At 40.0% G+C, this 20446-nt stretch overlaps 1 protein-coding gene across 2 annotated transcripts; it reads left to right on the forward strand.

Annotated features, from left to right (window-relative positions):
- Nucleotides 1-1334: 1334 nt before the first annotated feature.
- st7l (suppression of tumorigenicity 7 like) lies at nt 1335-17964 on the forward strand. Of its 2 annotated transcripts, none has more exons than XM_040115868.1 (15): nt 1335-1514; nt 1945-2027; nt 3071-3230; nt 3307-3361; nt 3573-3688; nt 3784-3862; nt 4215-4303; nt 4716-4816; nt 5000-5114; nt 5237-5309; nt 5481-5583; nt 12543-12693; nt 13170-13262; nt 13434-13573; nt 15511-17964. In XM_040115868.1, the coding sequence occupies exons 1-15, from the start codon at nt 1346-1348 to the stop codon at nt 15604-15606; spliced, it is 1623 nt and encodes a 540-aa protein (XP_039971802.1). In that variant the 5' UTR covers nt 1335-1345; the 3' UTR covers nt 15607-17964. The 2 variants fall into 2 exon arrangements, with proteins under 2 accessions (XP_039971802.1, XP_039971803.1); XM_040115869.1 differs by having other exon boundaries at nt 14065-15615.
- The last annotated feature ends 2482 nt before the right edge of the window (nt 17965-20446 follow it).

A 20446-nucleotide genomic window follows, 5' to 3' on the forward strand; every position in this document is an offset into this window, starting at 1 on the left:
CACTTAGTGGCCATAAATAGTACTACATGCTACAATGGGCAGAGACAGGATCTGATGAAGGTCTCTGGCTGCTGTTCCCCCACATTTATGGCTCAGATGATGAATGTCAGCAAAGATCCCCAATAGCTCACGTCTCTCACGTTTGTGGTTTACTCTAAGTGAAGACAAATACAGCTTTTCATATAATAGTCAGTGTGTATAAAGTTAATATTTCGTTGATATAAAGTCTATTTACTTGTCAAAATATCAATTTACCATCTCCCTATTTAAAAAATTGTCAGTGAGCACTGCATCATTACAAAACTTGGTCACTCAGACATGAGAGTAAATTAAGAAATTTTCCCTAAAATATCGTTCAAAAGTATTATATTATGTTACGTGGGGATGAAATATTAAATTTGACTAATTGATTAGTTGATTGACAGAAACTTAATCGCCAAAGAATGGGATAAACAGTTACCTTTTTAGTCAATGAGTTAACATCTCTGATCTCAGTTTCTCAGATGTGAGCATTTTGCCCTCTTCTCTTTTTTCATTTCTTTTTGATATGATTGGGGGTGGGGGGGGTTAGACATCTCCTTTGGCAGATTTGGGAAACTGTAATGGGCATTTTTAGTTTATATATTAGCTACTTTAATTTACTAGTTCATTAATTCAGTACTTCAGTAAGAAACTTACACATATTCTGAAATGCAGATACATTTATTTTTCATAATTGATCCAATCAATCCATTATTTATTTGATCATTTAGTCTATGAAATGTTAAAAAAATGTCCAAAAAGGCCCGTCACAGCTTCGCCATATCCATGCCTGATGTCTTCAAATCTATTGTTTTCTTTGACGAAAAGTCCAAACACCCAAAAAAGATTCCGTTTGCAGTGATATATTACTAAAAAAAAAAAAAAATGCTTGATGCAGGAAATCATTTGAGAATTAGAGGATAGGCCTATTTGCTTGAAAAATGACTGACATTATTAAATAGGTCATCAGAATAGCTGCTTATTATTGAACTATCTCATTAAATCTTAAATAACAGGTCCTTATGCAACTGCCTATTAGCATTTTTTTTTTTTTTTTGCATATTTTGTCAATTACTCAGTTAATTTTAATGCCAGATATATGCTTTGATTTTGCTCAACTGAAAAACATTTATATGAAACGGATTATTTCTAATGTTTATGTAGTATTCGTGTACTAACATAACAATAATAATAACAATAATAATAATAATAGTTTTTTTTATTTTTGTAGCCTCCGAAAATAGATTTTTTTTTGTAGCGATTTCAAAATAGAGGTCCGCTTCATGGTCACGTGACGACTCTGTTTACAGACATCCGGAGAAACATGGAGGACACCACTGGCAGTAATCCCCAATCTCTTGGATTTACGGAGAAATTAAAGTCTTGGCTCTCTTGGTCATGGACTTACGTGTGCTTCATTTGGTTCGGCATGGTGCTGATCATGATATACGTCCTGTGGAGCCCGCTAAAACTGCAGGAAACTCTTACCTCAGGTGAATTAATGCAACTGCTAGCTAGCTATTGTTAGCCTCCGGGGGTCTGGCTTTAGCTGGCAGCAAGCGGGAGCTGTTACTGGTTTGACAGTTCTTTTTTCTGAGTGATTGAGGCGCAAATAGAGGCGATTTTCTGGTTAGATTTAAGTCGAGTATTTAGATACCTATTGCCAGGCACCAGTTGCACAATTTTTTAACAGTAGCGTGTACTGTTTGTTGTCAAGATTCAGTATTTTATTGTCGTGTTTTTAAGTTTGCTGCAGTGGGTACGATATACGAGATACTCTGCTATACACAACCTTTGTTTCTGTTTGTATTACAGCTGTTTTCATCCATTTCGGTTGCTTGGTCATAACAGAGGACAGTAACTTTACAGCTCAGGCTGCACTGATGGCATTAAACTGACTGTCCCCTCTTTTTCTCCTTCCAGCCTCAGTGTTTTTAAATACCCTGACCCCTAAATTCTATGTGGCTCTCACTGGAACCTCCTCTCTCATCTCTGGACTCATCCTTGTGAGTTATCACCTCAATAATTGTGATTCTGGCCCTGCAGATACAATTATAATTATCCACTTTTTGCAAGCATATTTGCTCTAGGCAATTTGAAGGATAGGTTCCCAATTTTTGAAGTGTGTCTTGAAAACAATTGCTAGGTGCCCATATGTACATTTGTACAGGGTTTGCTAGCTTTAACCATTCCTCTTGTTCACACTGGACATTAAAATATCACTTAATTTCAATGTAAGTGATGGTATCCAAAGTCCACAGTGCTCGTTCTTTACAAAAAAAAAATATTAAACAGTTTATCTGAAGTTAATATGTGGCTTTAGCAGACTGTGTTAATCAATTCAAGTGGATATCTTCCAAAGTTGCACTCTTTTTAGTAAGAATGTCCCAGTTTTTGTTTCCGTGGACAGTGTTTCCTTTTGTTGTTGTTGAAAAACTGCGGCCCTATCCTTTAATAGACACATTTTTGCAATACACCTTGTCCTGAATTTCTGATTCACACTCAGGAATCCAAGATTAGACACATGGACGAAGCCTAGTTTTAGAGGAGCATCACTATTAAATGTAAAGCCAGGATGAAAATTTATTGTAGTGTACCCAGGGACATCAGTACCGGCCCTCTGTCTCGTGCAGTGGTTCGTAGCCATGTTGGGCGAGATAAAGTGTAGGAGCAATGAGCAAACAAGAGTGCTCTCATGCTGGGCAAGGCTATGAAGAGCCAGATTAGAAAGAATTATTCAGACAGAAAACAACATGTGATGTACAAGCTGGACAGACTTTTGGTAGGGAAGCAAAGAAAAATACGTGATGCTCACCAGTTAAAGATGTCAGCCTATCTTACCCTTGAGTTCATTATAGTAACAGAGCTTTGTGTCTGCTGCATTTTATGGTGAGTTTTCTGTCATAAGGGTTGCCTGACAGAAAAAGTTAGGAAACCACTGGTCTAGTGATATGAAAGCAATTTTACCACTAAGGGGTAACTGAGTAAGGGTTGTCTTATCATATACCTTTTGTAAAGTTCGTCATCACCATATCTGTTCTCACCACAGATATTTGAGTGGTGGTATTTTCGTAAATACGGGACTTCGTTCATTGAACAAGTGTCAGTGAGCCACCTGCGTCCTCTCCTGGGAGGAGTGGAGAGCAGCTCCACGACTGGTTTGTTCTCATCAGTTAACGGAGAGGCAGAGCCTAGACCCAGTGTTTCAGGTAAATATGTATAACCTTAAAGGCAATATTACTCAGAATACTACTAGCAATAATAACAATATCTTTCTTTTGCTAGAGTGTAAGGTCTGGAGGAATCCTTTAAATCTGTTCAGAGGAGCAGAATACAACAGGTATGTGTTGGTTTTAGAGATATGATTCAAATATTTAGCTGTTTATAATGCATATAATAGTACTTAAAATAGTTTCACATTATGAACCATCAATCTATCTATAAAGCAGTTCTGTCTTTGGTGCAAGAAAATCAATTCAGTTTCATTAGATTCACTGCAGACCATAAAACTGTAGCAAAACGGTTTTGTATTTTACTCTGTTGCACTACAGGTACACCTGGGTAACAGGGAAGGAACCCTTAACGTACTATGATATGAACCTGTCTGCTCAAGACCATCAGACCTTCTTCACAGGAGACACTCAGCAGTTAAGGCCAGAAGATGCTGGTGAGTTTTAATCATATACAGTGTAAGGTCATAAGGACCTTTTAAGAGCGTAAGGTCACATCTATAATAAGTTTGAGTTCATCATCTCATTACAGTGATGCAGAAAGCCTGGAGAGAGAGAAATCCTCAAGCCAGGATCAGAGCAGCTTACCAGGCCATAGAAATGAATAATGAGTGAGTCCTACTCTTGCATAGTTGTATATTATCTCCTCAAACACAATACTGTATATTCTAAATATCATCTACTGTTACATTGCAGTTAACATGGGAGTGCTCAAAGTAAGATTTTGTAATTGTGCTGCTTCAGTTGAGAGGATAAATACATTAATATATCATATTAGTATATCACATTATGGCCTCTCTACGGATGCTTTCATACTCAAATGATTGCCTTGATGGCGTTAAGTTGATGTGCATGCAAACACAACTGTTGTCTTCTTGTGTACCACAAAGGAAAATAAATGAGGATGGGCTTTACAATATATCTCTCCCTTTGTCTCTTACGTTTGTGTGTGCATGTGAACAGATGTGCTGCAGCCTATGTGCTCCTAGCAGAGGAAGAAGCCACAACGATCACAGAAGCTGAACGCCTCTTCAAAAAAGCACTAAGTATTGGTAAGCATGGATTTGAATATAGAATAAGTGCAATTAGTAGTCGCCGAAAGCTAGCTAACTATTATGAGAGTAACTACACCCAGTTTAAATCCTGCTAGTACTGCATGGTCAGCCAAACCTGTGCAGCGAAGCACTGCAGAATGTAACATTGTGCACCTCCACATCACAGGTAAGTGTGGTTGTAAATAAAACAGATTACATATGTCCACAACTACCGGCGTTGATAAATGTGATCACAAGTGCAATATTACATCTATGCATTAGTTCTTTTCCTCTACACAAGATCACGAGATGTAAAGAAAAGTCTGACACCTATTTCTAATTATAATTTTATTCATGTTTTAAATTCACCTAGACTGACGAGTGTTCCGCTCATTAAATTTTTTCACATTGTCTGTTTTAACATCCACAGCTGGAAAAGATATCAACCTACTTGTGTACATTAAACGCAGACTGGCAATGTGTGCACGCAAGCTGGGACGGATTAAAGAAGCAGTGAAAATGATGAGAGATGTGAGTTCCTATCCGAAACGGGACTCTTTCAGAGGAGCAGCTTGTAGTGCTTACTGCTGTAGTTGTAGCTTGTCAAATTAATCATGCAGCTGAGTAACTAACTTAGGTGCTGTGTTTAAATAACGGTAGTACAATAGCACTAACAAATTGTATGTTAATGTATGATGTTTTATCTCTTCACAGTTAATGAAAGAGTTCCCACTGTTGGGAATGTTAAATATACATGAAAACCTCTTGGAGGCACTTCTAGAGCTTCAGGCATACGCTGATGTGCAAGCAGTCCTTGCCAAATATGATGGTAAGACCGAACCAGATAAACATTTAATTTTTCCAGCTTCACAGCTCAGTGTCATAAAATTCGGCCCGAAAATGCAATGAGTGGCTTATTTCGCATGACCACAATTTATTCTGCCGTTGCAGACATCAGCTTGCCTAAATCAGCCACTATATGCTACACATCTGCACTGTTGAAAGCACGGGCTGTGTCAGATAAGTACGTTTCCTTTTGATTCATAATGTTTCAAATATCTCTTAGTATTGAGTACTTGCATACGATTAAACATCTGTATGCCTTAAAACCTAATGTGATGTGTTTGGCTGCAGTAATAGTAGAATATAACATTGTGAGCAGCCAGAGTGTCTCATATGACATTTGTTGCCACAGGTTCTCTCCAGAGGCAGCGTCCAGGCGGGGACTAAGCACAGCAGAGATGAATGCTGTGGAGGCCATACACAGAGCTGTTGAGTTCAATCCACACGTGCCAAAGGTCAGTCGTTAGACTAATGAGTGTCACAGAGAGTCAGTGGGCCTGTTAAACCTATTGACTACATTCCGATGTGGACTTGAGTTATAAACTTGAATAAATGTGACTTGATTTGTAGGTGAGTTAGTGATCATGAAAAGCCTCTTTGAGATCTGGCATTAAAATGATTATTAGTATTAAATCTTCGCATAAATTATAATCAGAATAATCTGAACACCGTGAGACTGTCTCCCATCTGAAACCTCAAAATTTTTAAAAATACACCTGTCTTTCCATCCCCACAAACATCTCTTCCTCTGGTGATCATTGGGATTGTATAAAAATGACACTGAACGGTTCGCAATCCTGATTCTGCAATTATTCGGTCATCACTACCTGAACACTCTAAATGGAATTTATGCATTTAAGTATCATGTCATCTATGCAGCTGCTATACTGCAAGTTGTTTGGAGTAGAGTTTTTAGATTTTTTTTTTAAACACATTTTTTCCATATTTAATCTGATCACACCAGACTCACATGACTGCCATGTGTGAAGGTCACACAGAGAACAAAAAGGCAAAGCATGCAGACAGGTAGATAGTTCTGTCGGCAGTAACAGGTGAAGCAGCCGTCATTCCAGACGTGCTATATACTGGCTCACCTGCAGGTGTCAGTATAGGTCCTCATACAGGTGGTCTCAATTCACCTTGTTACAGCCGTAGTGTCAGTTGTAGATCCTAAATTGTGGTTTGTATGTGATTTTGCGAATTCTTTTTCTATATGAGTGTTTTTGATTGATTGACTTATATCGTTATTTTAAATGAAAAACAATTTGTCCCGTCAAATGTGTATTTTCCCTTATCACCTTTCTTCTGCAGTGTTTTTGGAATCATGTATGCATTAAGTGTTTTTACAGGTAGTTGAGTTTAAATTTTACATTTAAATCCTAAGAAAAACTGTAAACATAAAGTATAACAGATATTTTGGTCAACATAATGCATAGTCGAGTGCAGCTTTATACACAGCTGAACCAGGGACACACATGGGACTACCCTGGATATCTCTCTGGCCTTTCACATCAGTTCCCACGGGATTAGATGTCACACACTCTCCTGCACACAGAGTCATACACAAGTATTTGCAGCACAGTTGTGTCTTAGTTTAGCCTTTGTAGTTTGGTGTTGTTTCATCTCGTGGTCTCCTTTTCTGAGAGAGAGAAAGAGAATCAGTGTGTTTGTGTGTGTGGAGGGGGGTAGAGGTCCCCCACCACTTTGATCCCGCCTTTGATTTTAAAGTGAGGGCCCTCATCTTCCATGTCTTTCCAACTGCTCCCTCCCTGTCCTGCCCAGAGGCAGCCGTCCTCTCCCCTCTCATCACATACCCTCATCCTGTTTCTTATCATCTCATGTTCCCTCATCCTCTCTCATCCCCTGTTTGAGCTGAACAGAGAGTCTGAATATGACCACCACTGCCAACTTTTTCAAAATGTCTTCTTTCAGTGTAGGTGGATAGCGAAATGACATTGAAAATTGAAATTTGTAGCACACCTTTCACATATGATTATTGTTAAACTCGTCTTTTTGTGTTCGACTCGGACATCTGGTACTTTACCCGGGCCTCAAAGCAGAGTTGTGTCGAGTTTTTGGATTCAAAAGTGTACTTGTGTGGGCAAGGAGGGGCATTGTTGCTTTGTGTTATCTGACATGTCTGAATGATGAGTGCACCTGTGACGCCGGCCTGTTGTCCTCTTGAGAAGATTTGACGCTAGTTTCCCAAATAGTGTAGAGACTTGTGCATGCTTTGGTAGAGTTTCTTATTTGGTAGGGCTTCAACTAGTGATGCGTCCATTAGTGATTAATCTTTTAGGATTTTTTGTTTAATTGAGTAATTCTGTAATATATAAAATGTCCAGTATTGGACAAATCACAACTGATTTGACCTGAAAGTGATTTCACTACAATAATTTTGAACATTGCTTTAACAGCAGCATAAACAGCTGTTGAAACAGTAAAAGGTGGCAGTAATGGATGGAGTAGGTGGGGCTGATTTTAAAGAGCCATTCATAAGTTAATAACACGAATCTTTGTTCCAGCTAAACATACTGTTATTTCAGTCCAGCTAAACATACTGTTAGTTCAGCTCCTACATACAGCTCCTGCACAGTAATCTGCAGGGAAACACTGAGTCCAGTGTCATTTTAAGTATGAAGAAACATCCTTCCTACATCTCTCAAGGTAATTTCCCCGTTAGATGAGAAATAATAATAAAACAAGGCAATAATTATTAGGTTCCATATCTGTATTAAATGGCACGAGATGCGTCAAAGGTGACTTAACTACAAAGCATGAGTGAATGTTTGTGTTGCTATAGAGAAACCATATTAGATAACAGGAAGAGTAGAGCAGCTTTGGCAATTCTGAGTGTGTACCAGTGGGCAGTCTTGGCCCAAGGTTTATAGAAACACGCTTGTAAACGGAATATTGCGTGTTTGATCTCAAAATCTTTAGGATGGGGAAAATAAAAAGAGCAGGGCTTGCCCCTCCCCCAATAACCTCCCTCATGAGTTGCCCTTGAGCAAGTCTTAGCCCCCCACTGCTCTGGTGGAGCTGCTCAATGACAAACAGATAAAACTGTGGCTGTACTGCACAGCTTCCAGGTGTGAATATTTTTCTTTTTTTTTTTTTAAACTCAAGTAAAGATCTATAGCCATGCTAGCGGCTCTGTAAGGCACAGCAGTGCTTTGAGCTAAATGCTAACACTATCATTGTAACGTTCTCACATTGACAGTGCTAACATGCTAGTCTTTAGCAGGTGTAATGTTTACCATGTTCACCAACTACAGTAAATTTAGCCTGTTAGCATACTAACATCTGCTAAACAGCACAAAACATTAAGTACAGCTGAGGGCTGATGGGAATGTCAAATTTTCAGAAACCAAAGTACTGGGAAAAATGTTATTTTGATCTGATGATGGCACTAGAGGAAAAGTCAGGGGACCACAAAAGTTATTGCAGCTCATCCAAAAGCTGGACATGAATGGCTGCACAAAATTTCATGGTAGTCCAGTCTATAGTTGTGGAGGTACCAGACGTTACTCTGAACCACAAATGTCAGCCTCCAAGTGACGCTAGAGGAAAAGTCAGGGGATCATCAAAGTCAGTAGCTCTCATCACCTGGGAAATATGAATGTCTGAAAAAAAATTTGTGCCAATCCAACAAGACAATTATTTGAGAAGATATTCCTCCTGATTGATTTTGAGATATTTCTCAGGTTAAGTGAAAATGCTGACCTAGATAAAAAGTCGGGATCATCAAAGACAGTAGGATTCATCCTCATGGCACCATGGATATCTGTACCAAATTCAAATTCAAATCCAACCAGTAGTTGTTGAGATATTTCAGTCTGGACCGAAGTGGCTGAATGACCTACAGACAGATCGACATTGCTGTCCGTTGAGCCATGCTTCTAGCACGGTTAATAAAACAACCCAATAGCCTCTGCCCACCTTGAACAGGTGGATAAATGAAGGAAAATTGTTAGGTCAAGCATCAAGTGTGTGGGTGTTTTATCAGGCATGCCAAGGAGCTTATATATGAATATCATGCAAGGCTACATCACATGAGCTCATTCAAACTGCTCAAAAGGCTATACACACACTAAACCCACATCCGCACACACACATGCTTCAGTCCCACAGCTGTTTCAATGCACACCGTCCTTCTCTCACATGACCCCATTCCCTTTTCCCTCACCAGCTCTCCATCGTGCTTCTATTTCCCTCCTCCTCCCGTTTGCTCACTTCTATTTTCCTCTCCTCCTCATCTTGTTGTCCACCTCCACCCTTTTCTCCATCTGTCTGTCCATTCCAATCAGCTTCCCCCTCAGCCAGTGGTTAAGAAACTGACAGTTTGCTGGATGCTTGGATAGCTGATCAAGTGTTCCTACTACCTGAATCTGCTTTACATTTACATTTACAACCACTTCGGTCCACACTCGTTCATTTTGGAGCAGTCAGGGCAACCCCATCCAATCTACCTTGCTAATTTACTCCATCTTGGAGGGCCATTTCTCATCTCATCCCATTCTGGTTGACACAGTCAAATCTAGATCGCCTGTCAAGACTCAGAAATGTGGACCTTTTCTTAGTTTGCCTCCGAAATTGGCTTTTTGGTTTGTGAATTGAGACAGAGTCACAGTCCTGGGTTTGTTGTGAATTGAGATGGATGAGGTTTGATTCAGAGAAGGAAAAGGAGGTAGTTCCATTTTGCCTCATCCTAGACCTCTTTAGGATAAATGTTGTGAGTATTCTTCCACTTTCCACTCTCGCAGTAGAGGTTTTAGTAGCTAGTAGCAGTGTTTACGGACTATGAAATTCTTAATCTTTGTTTGCATTCCTAAACCCAACACCTGTTTGTCTTTATGTTCTTTCAGTGTAAACATGTGTGTTTGTCCGACCCTTATAGAGCGACTACAAGGCTGATGTCATTGTTGCCTGTGTGTTCCATTGTGAGAGGCAAAGTGCTGCAGATTAGAATCAGAAGGCAGCTTATGAGTTATGCTCCGGGCTTATGACTGCCCAGGGATAAAAGGAGAACACATGAAACTCAATCCCTTCATCAAAGAGGCGACAGGGAGACGAGAAGCAGACCGAAGAACGAGAGAGGGAGGGAGGCCAGCACAGAGGACTGAGGTGTCACCATTTCTGATGCCTTGGCATGCGAGGAAGGACAGCTGAGCGCCCAGTCTCTCTAAATGGTTAATCTTAAAACACAGAGGACCCAGACCTACATGGGTGCCATACATTGTCCTCTCATTATCAGCAATAGACTAACATGGAGGTAGAACTATGTGTAAAACTGTAAAATATTTACATGTATCTGTAAAACATCCAGGTTTACCAATAGGACAAATTGACTCGCTTATGGATTGTCAAAATGATCAAATCTGAAGTTTTTAAGATTGGGCCACAAATGAAACTAACTTTCCTACCTGTAATTCAATTCTTCACGCACATCGTGCCATGTTGAGGTGTGATAGAAAATAAATGTACAGTATTTTATTTTAGCGGTTACAGTAGTTGTTTTGTGCTCTATAACTGAGAAGGGGTGGTTTCTTCTTGAGCTGACTGCCTGTGTCGACCTGTTGCCTGTGGTTGCCAGCTTTTATTGAGCCTTTACCCATGAGGGTGAGAGTTTCAGTAGGTCGCTAACTTGCTTGCTTAAAAGTTCCCTTTCGAGGGACAAATGAAGTGATAGGCAACGTGTGATAGGTTGTTGACCATTATTAAGTAAGAATGAGCGTACGCCAGTATGAGGCAGTGAAGAGAGAGGGAGAAGATGCTGGGTTATTGCAGACCGATGGTGAAGCAGGTTTGTTCAGGCACTAGAGGTATGGAGAATGAGAGACATAGGTGAGGTAGATTAACAGTCTAGGTACTGGGACATTGGACACAGGCCTGTTGTCTAGCACACTGAAGGAGTATGACAGACAGCTGGAAAAACGGATGAGCTTGGTTGAAGAGCCTTGGCAGGCTGTGATCATGGGGGCGAGACTGGAGACAGAGGGTAAGGCAGGGGGAGATGGGTCAAGCAGCATGGTCTGGCTGGCTGCGTAGATGGATGGATGGATGGCTGGCTGGCTGAGCCTGTGACCATGGAAGGGATTAGACAGGATTAGCTGTGGGGTAACCTTCCCAAAGTGTCAGTCTGAGATCCAGAGCGCTGTGAAGCTGGCCGCCTGGGAATCCAGCCCAGGGGGCCCCAGGCCTGTACATGGGTTTTGTTTAACACAGACTCCTGCCACACTGGGCACCACAGACATAAATCACACAGAGTGGCAGGTTCATCAAAGTCATTCTGCATCCCTTAATGACTTATACATTGACAAAGCTAGGCCATATTCAAAAATGTATAATGTTGAAAAGCAGTGCACAGTATTCTCACATTGTTATTTCTGGATGCTTGGTCTGTGTTATGTCGGAAAGCAGACCTGTTCTATAGGTTGTAACTCTGGGAAGTGGGCCTTTGTCAGCACAGTGAACCGACTGACTCACTGGGGCAAACTTACACAGTAGGGAAGGAGAGGCGGGGTGAGTGGGGGATGTTACACATTCATGGAATGAATGTACTTTACTGTAAGAATAACACACACACAGCTTTGGAAAGCTTTTCCCTCCCACCTTGAACAATTGCAAAATAAGGCTCTCAACAAATACCTCACATGAAAAAAAAATATGGTTTCAGTCAGCCGGGAGTTAGCCAGAGGGAATTGCACAATAGGATAGACTAAGTGAAATGCTGCTGAGAAACAAGTAGAAAATGTGAATGAAACCGTTAAAGCTGCATGAAGTGATTCGTGACCACAAGGGGGCAGTCTTTTTTTTAAATCAAACTCTTAACAACACAATTTAGGTTCGTTTTAAGGCAAACAAATGCCTATTCAGAACTGATCACAAATAAATCAACATCCCCTCTGAGTCCTCTTTCTCACCACCTGTCGAAGTGTTTTAGTCGCGGCTTGGTTGACATATACTTGAACATTCGCTAAATGTTCAAATTTTGTATAGGCAGCAAGTGTCCCCAAATGAGTTCAAACCATGGACACTGCAATTACATGGTACACACCATAGCCAACAAGGTCTCTCAGGCGGACTATGCTTATGTCTTAGGCAGGGTTGGTGAGACCTAAGGGATTTAACCATATAACGATATGCTCAACCAAAGAGACATATTTGACAAAAAAAAAAGATATCAGTAGCTGACTGTGCTGATTTTATAGATCATAAAAGTAGAGTAAGAACAAACTGTGCATATACCCTGTGCATATGAAAAACAGATACACAGACTTTAGTACTTTTTTTTTTTTTAATAGTTGAACCACTGCACACAGCTATACCAGGCACTATGCCAAGCCAACTGACCTCTAGTCATTGAGTGTATACTGAAGGGAAGTCTTGTATTTCTTCCTCTACCTTTCTTTAGTACTTATTAGAAATGAAGAGTCTGATCCTGCCTCCAGAGCACATCTTGAAGAGGGGTGACAGTGAGGCAGTGGCATATGCTTTCTTTCACCTGCAGCACTGGAAGAGGGCAGAGGGAGCCTTAAACCTACTACACTGCACCTGGGAGGGCAGTATGTATTACTTCTGCCTCTTCTAATGTACACCACTGCCTTGGATATTGGGGGGGTTTTGTTTTATTTATTGTAAGCAATATACTGAATTTTTGCTCAGGCTTTGAAAAACTTACTTTTTGCTCAGGTTCTTTCCAAAGTGAACACAACCCCTGTGTAAATTCAGATGACACTACTGTGTAGTTCTTTAATCTAGCCAGTCCAAAAATATCTTCTTTGTAAGCCCTTCTTCATTTTTAAATTACTGTGTCATAGGTTTTGTATGCACAACAGACCCGCAAATACTCTATTTCTCATTATAAAGGAATGAGACCGTTCCTCACAGGACAAATGTTATTGTTATATTTTATTGGGATGTTACCATCTTGTCACTCTGTATAATATTTTGCTACTTAGTTGATTTACTGAAAAATGTTTCCTACTGTGACATCATACTTCATGCAATTTCCTATTTTCTCCTTTGTCTGTCTTTCCAGCCTTCAGGATAATTCCTTACCCACTGGAGAAGGGTCACCTGTTTTACCCCTACCCAGGATGCACAGAAACAGCAGATAGGGAACTACTGCCCTGTAGGACTTTAGCCTTAACTTACTTGCAGTCCATGAGTGTGTCTTGATGCCTGTTTGATTATTTAAATAATTATCCTCTAACTATTTACACCCCATCTCTCTTCAAAAATGCTTCAGTCCTGTTTTTCTGACTTTGTGTTGCACTCTCTTTCTCTCTCATCTTCACCGCAGCTTTTCATGAGGTGTCTGTGTACCCAAAGAAAGAGCTTCCCTTCTTCATCCTCTTCACAGCAGGCCTTTGCTCCTTCACTGCCATACTGGCCATGCTCACACATCAATTCCCTGAGCTCATGGGTGTCTTTGCCAAAGCAGTAAGTACTGTAACTAAATATCTGAAATGTTGTTAATTTGAATTTTTAGATGTTAATTCAGTCAATTTTTAAATTATGAAACCGATTTAATTCAGACCTGTGTGAGATTGTCTAACTGCTCGAGTCTTTTTTCCTATCTGTGTTTTAAATGCATGCTGTTTGTAACCTGAACCATTTAGCCCCTGTGGTAATTGCTGCCTTCCATCACTGTCAGTAACACTGGAGGCTCATGGGAGTTGTAGGCCTGTAATGTCGCCAAAACAAGCTGTAGTCCAACTTAAACTATCAGTAACCACAGCTGAACAGTGCAGCCTTATCACCATTGCAAACGTATCAGTGTAACTCACAGCCTTAAAAATGTAGAACCTTAAATGCGTGACTTTTCGTTTTATGGTTTATTTATTATAGAAGTGCTGTGTTATCTGTTTTAGCCAGTCTGGTAAACCCTTTAGTTTGGCTAATCCTTTGTTTATGGTCATCTTGTTTATTAGGGCCTGCCTTTACAGAGACTCAAAGATGCAAAATCAAGACCACAGAGAACATCTAGTGTTCTCCCTTTTGTTATGGGAAAGACTTGACGTAGATAGGATTTTTACAGCAGGGCAGAGACCTGGTTTGTGTAATGTTCAGATAGAGTGCATGGAAACCATTGAGGGAGGAACACAGAGGTCCTGAATGCCTTCTGAAGAAAAACACATTTCTTTGTATCTACTGTTCTTGAAAAGAAAAATACAAGAAAGACAAAGCAGTGGTGGTGGTTGTGGAAGTCTGCCTTTCCTTTATTTATGGATAACAGACATGTAGAGTATAGTAGTTGAAGATGTTTCATATATTAAATGGGATTAGAGAGCACTTGATTTGCACTGGTCTGGCTAGGATGATTTATCCACTTATGAGACCATTAAAGTGTCAAGTGTATCAAGCACACTCAAGTAGTTTCAGTGAGAAACCATATTGTAATATTTTAGAGGACATCTTACTGTTACTAGCCAACCTAAATCACTAACGTGCATTTTAAATGTTCTATATATACACATACCTAATGTAATATACTATATATCCTAGATCTGAATCTTAGATCAAAGTCGATATAATTTCTGCTGGTAATCATAAAAATAAGTTAAGAATTATTAAGTTGCTCCTCAGGTTCTAAGTATAATGAGTATTTTTCAGACCTGTTTGTATTGGAGAAAAGCACAACAGGTTTTATCCTATTTTATAGCTCACAGCAGAAAAAAAAGCAAATACTAACAAATTCACACGAATAATGTCATAATATGCTTAAATACATTTAAGAAAAGGAGAAAGTCTGAACGTGATTGATTTGATGTACAAAAGTGTGTTGACATGTAAATCACGGATAATATAAAGTTTATCCCCAAAGTTGGATAAATATGTTGAACTGTCAGTACCGTTTCTAAAAACAAAATTTGACAAATGATAATACTAAGATGATGCTTCTCCTGCTTTCTCTTCCCTGCGCTCAAGGAAACTTCTGGAATACCTTTATAAATATGTTCGGCTGTGCACTGTCCTGCTCCAACTCAAATGGATACTGTAAATCATGCTTTGCATCTAAACTGCATCCTGACACGTGAAAAAAACCTGCTCCTCGCCTCCCTGTGTTTTATCTTTCTAGTACTCCTAATGTCACACCTTTCTTGTTCCCAGAAAGGACAACAGGCTAAGGAATCAGGTTTACAGTCAAATTTGAAAATAATCCAAATGATTATTTTTTTTGCCTCTGAATCATCATTTTCTGTACAATAGGTAAATGTTTTACCTTAGGCTTTGAGACAGAATAAATAATAATAATACATTTTTAGTCAAATAATGGGCCTGGTAACTTTTGTGGATCTTTTTAAGTGTTTGACTTAAACATTATCTAAGAGTGAGAGGAGGAACCGAAGGCTCATTCTGCTTTTTCTCCCTGTCAGTTCTTCAGCACACTCTTTGCACCCCTGGGTTTCTTCGCAGACAAGATGGAAAGCTTCATGCCGTCCAGTTTTTGGCACCAGCTGACTCGGATCTGACCCCATCTAACACACGCACGCACGCACACACACGCACACACACGCACACACACGCACACACACGCACACAACACACACAGAGACATACATATACACCAACACCACTCCAAACCCTCAGACAAAAAGTGTTTGCTCTCCTGTCTTCAGCATTACTGTCCACTTGCTGCACTTTTACTGATTATGTTGGCTGAGGTTGTACCAACACCGCAATACCACGCTTAAGATGCTCTCCCACACTGTTCTAGTAGCCAGAGTTTCGCCAAGAACATGTTTAGAAGGTATCATTTCAGGGCCACTCATTTGTCACCATGTTAGCACAATTCAAAATTTTTCAGTATCTCACAAAGCCTGGCTTTGAATTGGTACAAAAATCTGATTTGGATTTGTCAGAGGCACTCATCTACTTATTCACAATTACAAATTAAATCATGAATAAAGTAAAACTGCATGATTTATGGGTCCATGGGGTATCTGGGATGGGAACTTATGTGTCCTATACCAGCCCTCTGTGCCCCGCAGACTTCCAGCCGGGCAGATTTAAAAGTCTGTGAGACCTCCTAAAAACAGAGCCGTGATTTACAGCCTTGGAGTGGCTGCAGTGTATACAATACCTCTGCAGTTCAGCAGTTGTTACCATGGCACGACACCTCAGCACTATATCACTGGGGCAACCGCCGCCCACGCAACATCGAAATGTAAATGGGACCGTCACTGGTCGCAGTAAGGCCTCTCATGGCATCACTCATCCCTTCTGATTGCACTACAAACTACAGACTTTTACAGGTCAGTCAGTCAAAAATTACAGAGGCACCCCATTACAGCAGACAAACTGGGAATCACACAGCAGAGTCAGTGTAACAAATAGATATAATACATAGAATTGCAGTAATTCTACATCTACTGTATCAGAGTTCTTCCGTTAGGGACATTAACCCTCACTAGCTCCCATAATGCACTGAGCGTATTCAGCTAGCCTTCCTTACCGATATGTTGAGTAGCATTTAGAGATGGGGATTAAAAGGAACAGACATGCACAGACATATTGTACAAAGTAAGAGTCATTTTACTTAATATGTACAAAATCTCTGTCAGTTTGCCAGAAAGGGTACATGTGTTGATTCTGCTCTAACATGGTGGGTTGGTTCTGACATGTTTTTTCCTCTATGAAAGATTTGCTTTCCTCTGTTTTATCAAACTAAATAGGCTGAGAGACCAGAACCACCTTGTTGTAAAGTATAATGTAAAAACTATCTGATAATATAACAACTTCACGGAAACAAATTTGCCTGATATGAAATTGTAATAAAACCTGTAAATGTAATCTACTGTAATATCCACATTCTCCACCACAAAGATACAGCAAGACTGTAAAAAATGTAATATATGAAGTTTCATTTAAAAAAAAAATACATCTACATTGATGTGTGGTAATATTGTGATTTCACATCATCCCAAAAATTTATTAGATATATCAACAGGTTTTATTACATTTTTAAACCATTCAACGTGAGCATGTTTGTTTTGCTTTGTCAAGTTATGTTACTTGATGGTTATTACATTATCTGCAGCTTTAATGATCTACAGCTCATGCCTCAGGATGAACTGTGACTAACATCATTCTGACAACTCTTCACTCCATATGTAAGTACACAAAACAAACGTGACAATGAAGTGCCTTTTTATTACATCATACTAACTAAACACACCAGTTTGGCACTTACCTTACCTACAATATTGGTTTCAAGTTTAGAGGTGACTCTGTTCAATTTTGATCGACTAAGTTTGATAAATAGATGCCTTCAAAAACTTTAATTTCTAATGCAGATATTCAGTGTCCAATGAGAGGCATCCATAGATTTACCAGCTATGTAACAATGGCAAACATGTTGTACATGCACACGATGTAATGGCAGATACTGTACATGTGTGTTATTATGTTGCAAATTTGGAGTATATTGTTAAAAACACTGATCTAATCTAAACTACATAGATTCAGTTTAGCATTTCACTCTGGCCTGTAATATTTGTCTTGACACTGTATTTTATAGTGTTTGTGTGAAAGTGAAATGTACGAGTACATGCTGAAGACAGGAGGATGTTTGAACAACTGTTAGTAACCTTGGATGAGTCTTAAATTAAAACTCACAATAAATTACTCATTCAGTGCAGTTTTCTTGCATGTGTAACATTTACTTTTGTTTTGTTCTGGAGGTCCTCGGTTTTGTTGTTTTAGAGACGCTCGATTAAAATGATTCAGACTAGCTTTAGCCGCACTTACCTGGGTGCAGCGAGGACAAACAGAACTGTGAAGACACGCTTCGTCTGATTAAAATATTCTGCAACAATTTTTCCAGGCACGCATGGGCAGGTAATCACTAAAGCAAACTATTTTGAACATAATGTGAGAGATATAAATACTGTACTTTTGTAAGGTGAATGTCATTTCTCCATATCTTTTAAAATCACCTCTGTATTGATAGGGAGCCAGTGTCTTGTTCAAGGACAAACTATCCACTCTGCCATTGTGCTACTGCTGCTCCTGGACTATATAAAGCTGAGAGAGCCATCATGCCCATCATTATGATTATACCACTTCGCCACCATCAGCAGATGGTTTACTCGGCATGTTCCTAGCGAACCACTGGTGCCGTAATCATACTCCATACACTCATGCTTAAGTGGCGAGCAGCGGTAATGAAAATCGCCGTCGAGTACTGTTGACAGGTGTTGGCTCTCAGTGTCAGAGCGGGTCTCATGCAGCATGTTGAAACTTGAATTGCTCACTGACCTCCGTGGCAGAGTGCTTCAAAGTCAGGGTAACGGAGTGACGAACACAGAAACGAGAGAGTAAACTTGACAACAACAAATATGTGAACAATGCAGACAGTGTATACAAATTTTATGTTATCTTTTCATGCCCTTTGTGATAAGATATGAGATGTTAGAAACATTAACAACATTTATAACCCTAGCCAGGACGGTTAGAAAGAAAAATAGAATTCTAAAGTGATGATTAGAGGTACATGCTTGTGTGGGGAGGCTGCCGAGGTGGCAGGTGATGTCTATTGTCCCACAAACACTTAAAAAATCAGATGCAGTCCTGACAGCTGACCCACTAAATGAGAGTTTTTAATACCCTGCTAACAGCCCAGTAACCTCACCAGCATAAATGAAGTCCTGTGGCCATGAGATCTGTGCCAAATGTGTCCCTGAAGGTCACATACTGCATGTGTTGGACTGAAGTTTTCTGAAAAACCTGCCTCTGGGACTAAACTAACAAACTGCTCACATGGGTAAGGCCTGTTATGTCTATCCACAGGTCTGTTTCAGTGTGTTCAAATTGATCCTCTCCCAGAAAGAGCTGTATGGTGTGGTTTTGTGGACATTGTGAATTATGTGTAATGTAAAATTATATATTTCATATCTTGTTGGGTTTAGTTATTTTTATTAAATTTCCTGATGACCACTAATTGAATTAATAATCAGCTAACAGGCAACAATAGAGTACATTGACTGGGTCTTTGAGACTTCTGCCTTATTCTCTGTCTCCCACACAGTCAGTGTTCATTATATCTGTTACACTAAAACTCAAAAAGAAGCCCATAAAACTCGATCACTCAGCAGTGTTGGAGTGTCCAAGATATTACAGAAAAATCGTTCCCAACAACAAAAAAAAAAAATCAAACGCACCCCCTGCGAAAAGGCGGGGTATTTAAACTGGCAGTGCCCTGCCCACTGGTTCGCCATTTTAGCTTGTTGCTACAGAGTTCATTTGCTAATTTCCGTAACACTTCAGAAACCATTTGCTGCTGCTAACGTAGCATTTCATGAAGAAGCTAACAACGGGAGAGTTTCGTTGAGCAGCAAGCTTCATAATCCTGCTCTGTCTGATGCTCCCGCTAGAAGTCAACTGCTCCATTTACCAGCTGTGGGGCCTCAAACGCCATCTCTAGCTGAAAGCTTTCCTCCTGTCTTGGAGTCAGATTCGGGGACCAAGGGTGGCTCTTCCCAGAGGCCTCATTCTCCACTGACACTGCTTCACCCTGCCGAGGTAAGTGCTTTGTGGCCTTTCATGTCTTGGCTCTGTTTGACTAATGTCTGTGTGCTTGTTGATGCTGATGTTGCTTCCCTGCAGAGTGGCTTATAACCATTGTCCTGTTGCTGAATTCCTGCTCTAATGCTGCTTTCATCTGCCTTTGGGCCTGTTTCTTGGTTGTTGTCTGGCAGAGGCGGTTTTATTATTTATTTGTTTTTATTCTGTCCTGGTGAAATATGAATACTCGTCCTTGAGCATTTTGAGTGCCATGGGCTGAAGTGGTTTTGTGGTATATCGCCCCCCCAGGCTGCTGTTAGGTTTGGCAGGTTTCCTGTTGTCTCCAGTAAAGGGGTTCATAGAGGAGTGTAGTATTATACATTTGCTTTAGGGAGGTAAACATGACTGATCTGCACACAGACCTTCCACACTGTTTCTGTATAATATAGGTTTCATGCTAAACTCAGTATGGTTTTGTCAAACACATTATAGGTCATTAAATGGCTCTGTGGTGCTGCACTCAATGCCTGCTGCTGCTTATCAGTGTGTATGACATTTCGTAAGAAGACACTGTCTGCTCCAGACATTATTTTTATTTTTATTTTTTTGCACGTTTAATATGCGTAAGGTCATAATTATCCGCTGCAAAGCTGAAGTGTTTAGCTTGTGCAGCAGTTGGTATTATCTACTCTGTACAAACTTTGCACATGTAATAAACTCTTGGACGTGACTTATCTGAATTAATTCAAGGATTGTGCATTTCACCTCTTAACATCCAGTGAGCATCAATAGCTGTGTGCCCTACTA

This window comes from Xiphias gladius, chromosome 21, assembly GCF_016859285.1.
Source record: "Xiphias gladius isolate SHS-SW01 ecotype Sanya breed wild chromosome 21, ASM1685928v1, whole genome shotgun sequence".
Taxonomy (NCBI): domain Eukaryota; kingdom Metazoa; phylum Chordata; class Actinopteri; order Istiophoriformes; family Xiphiidae; genus Xiphias; species Xiphias gladius.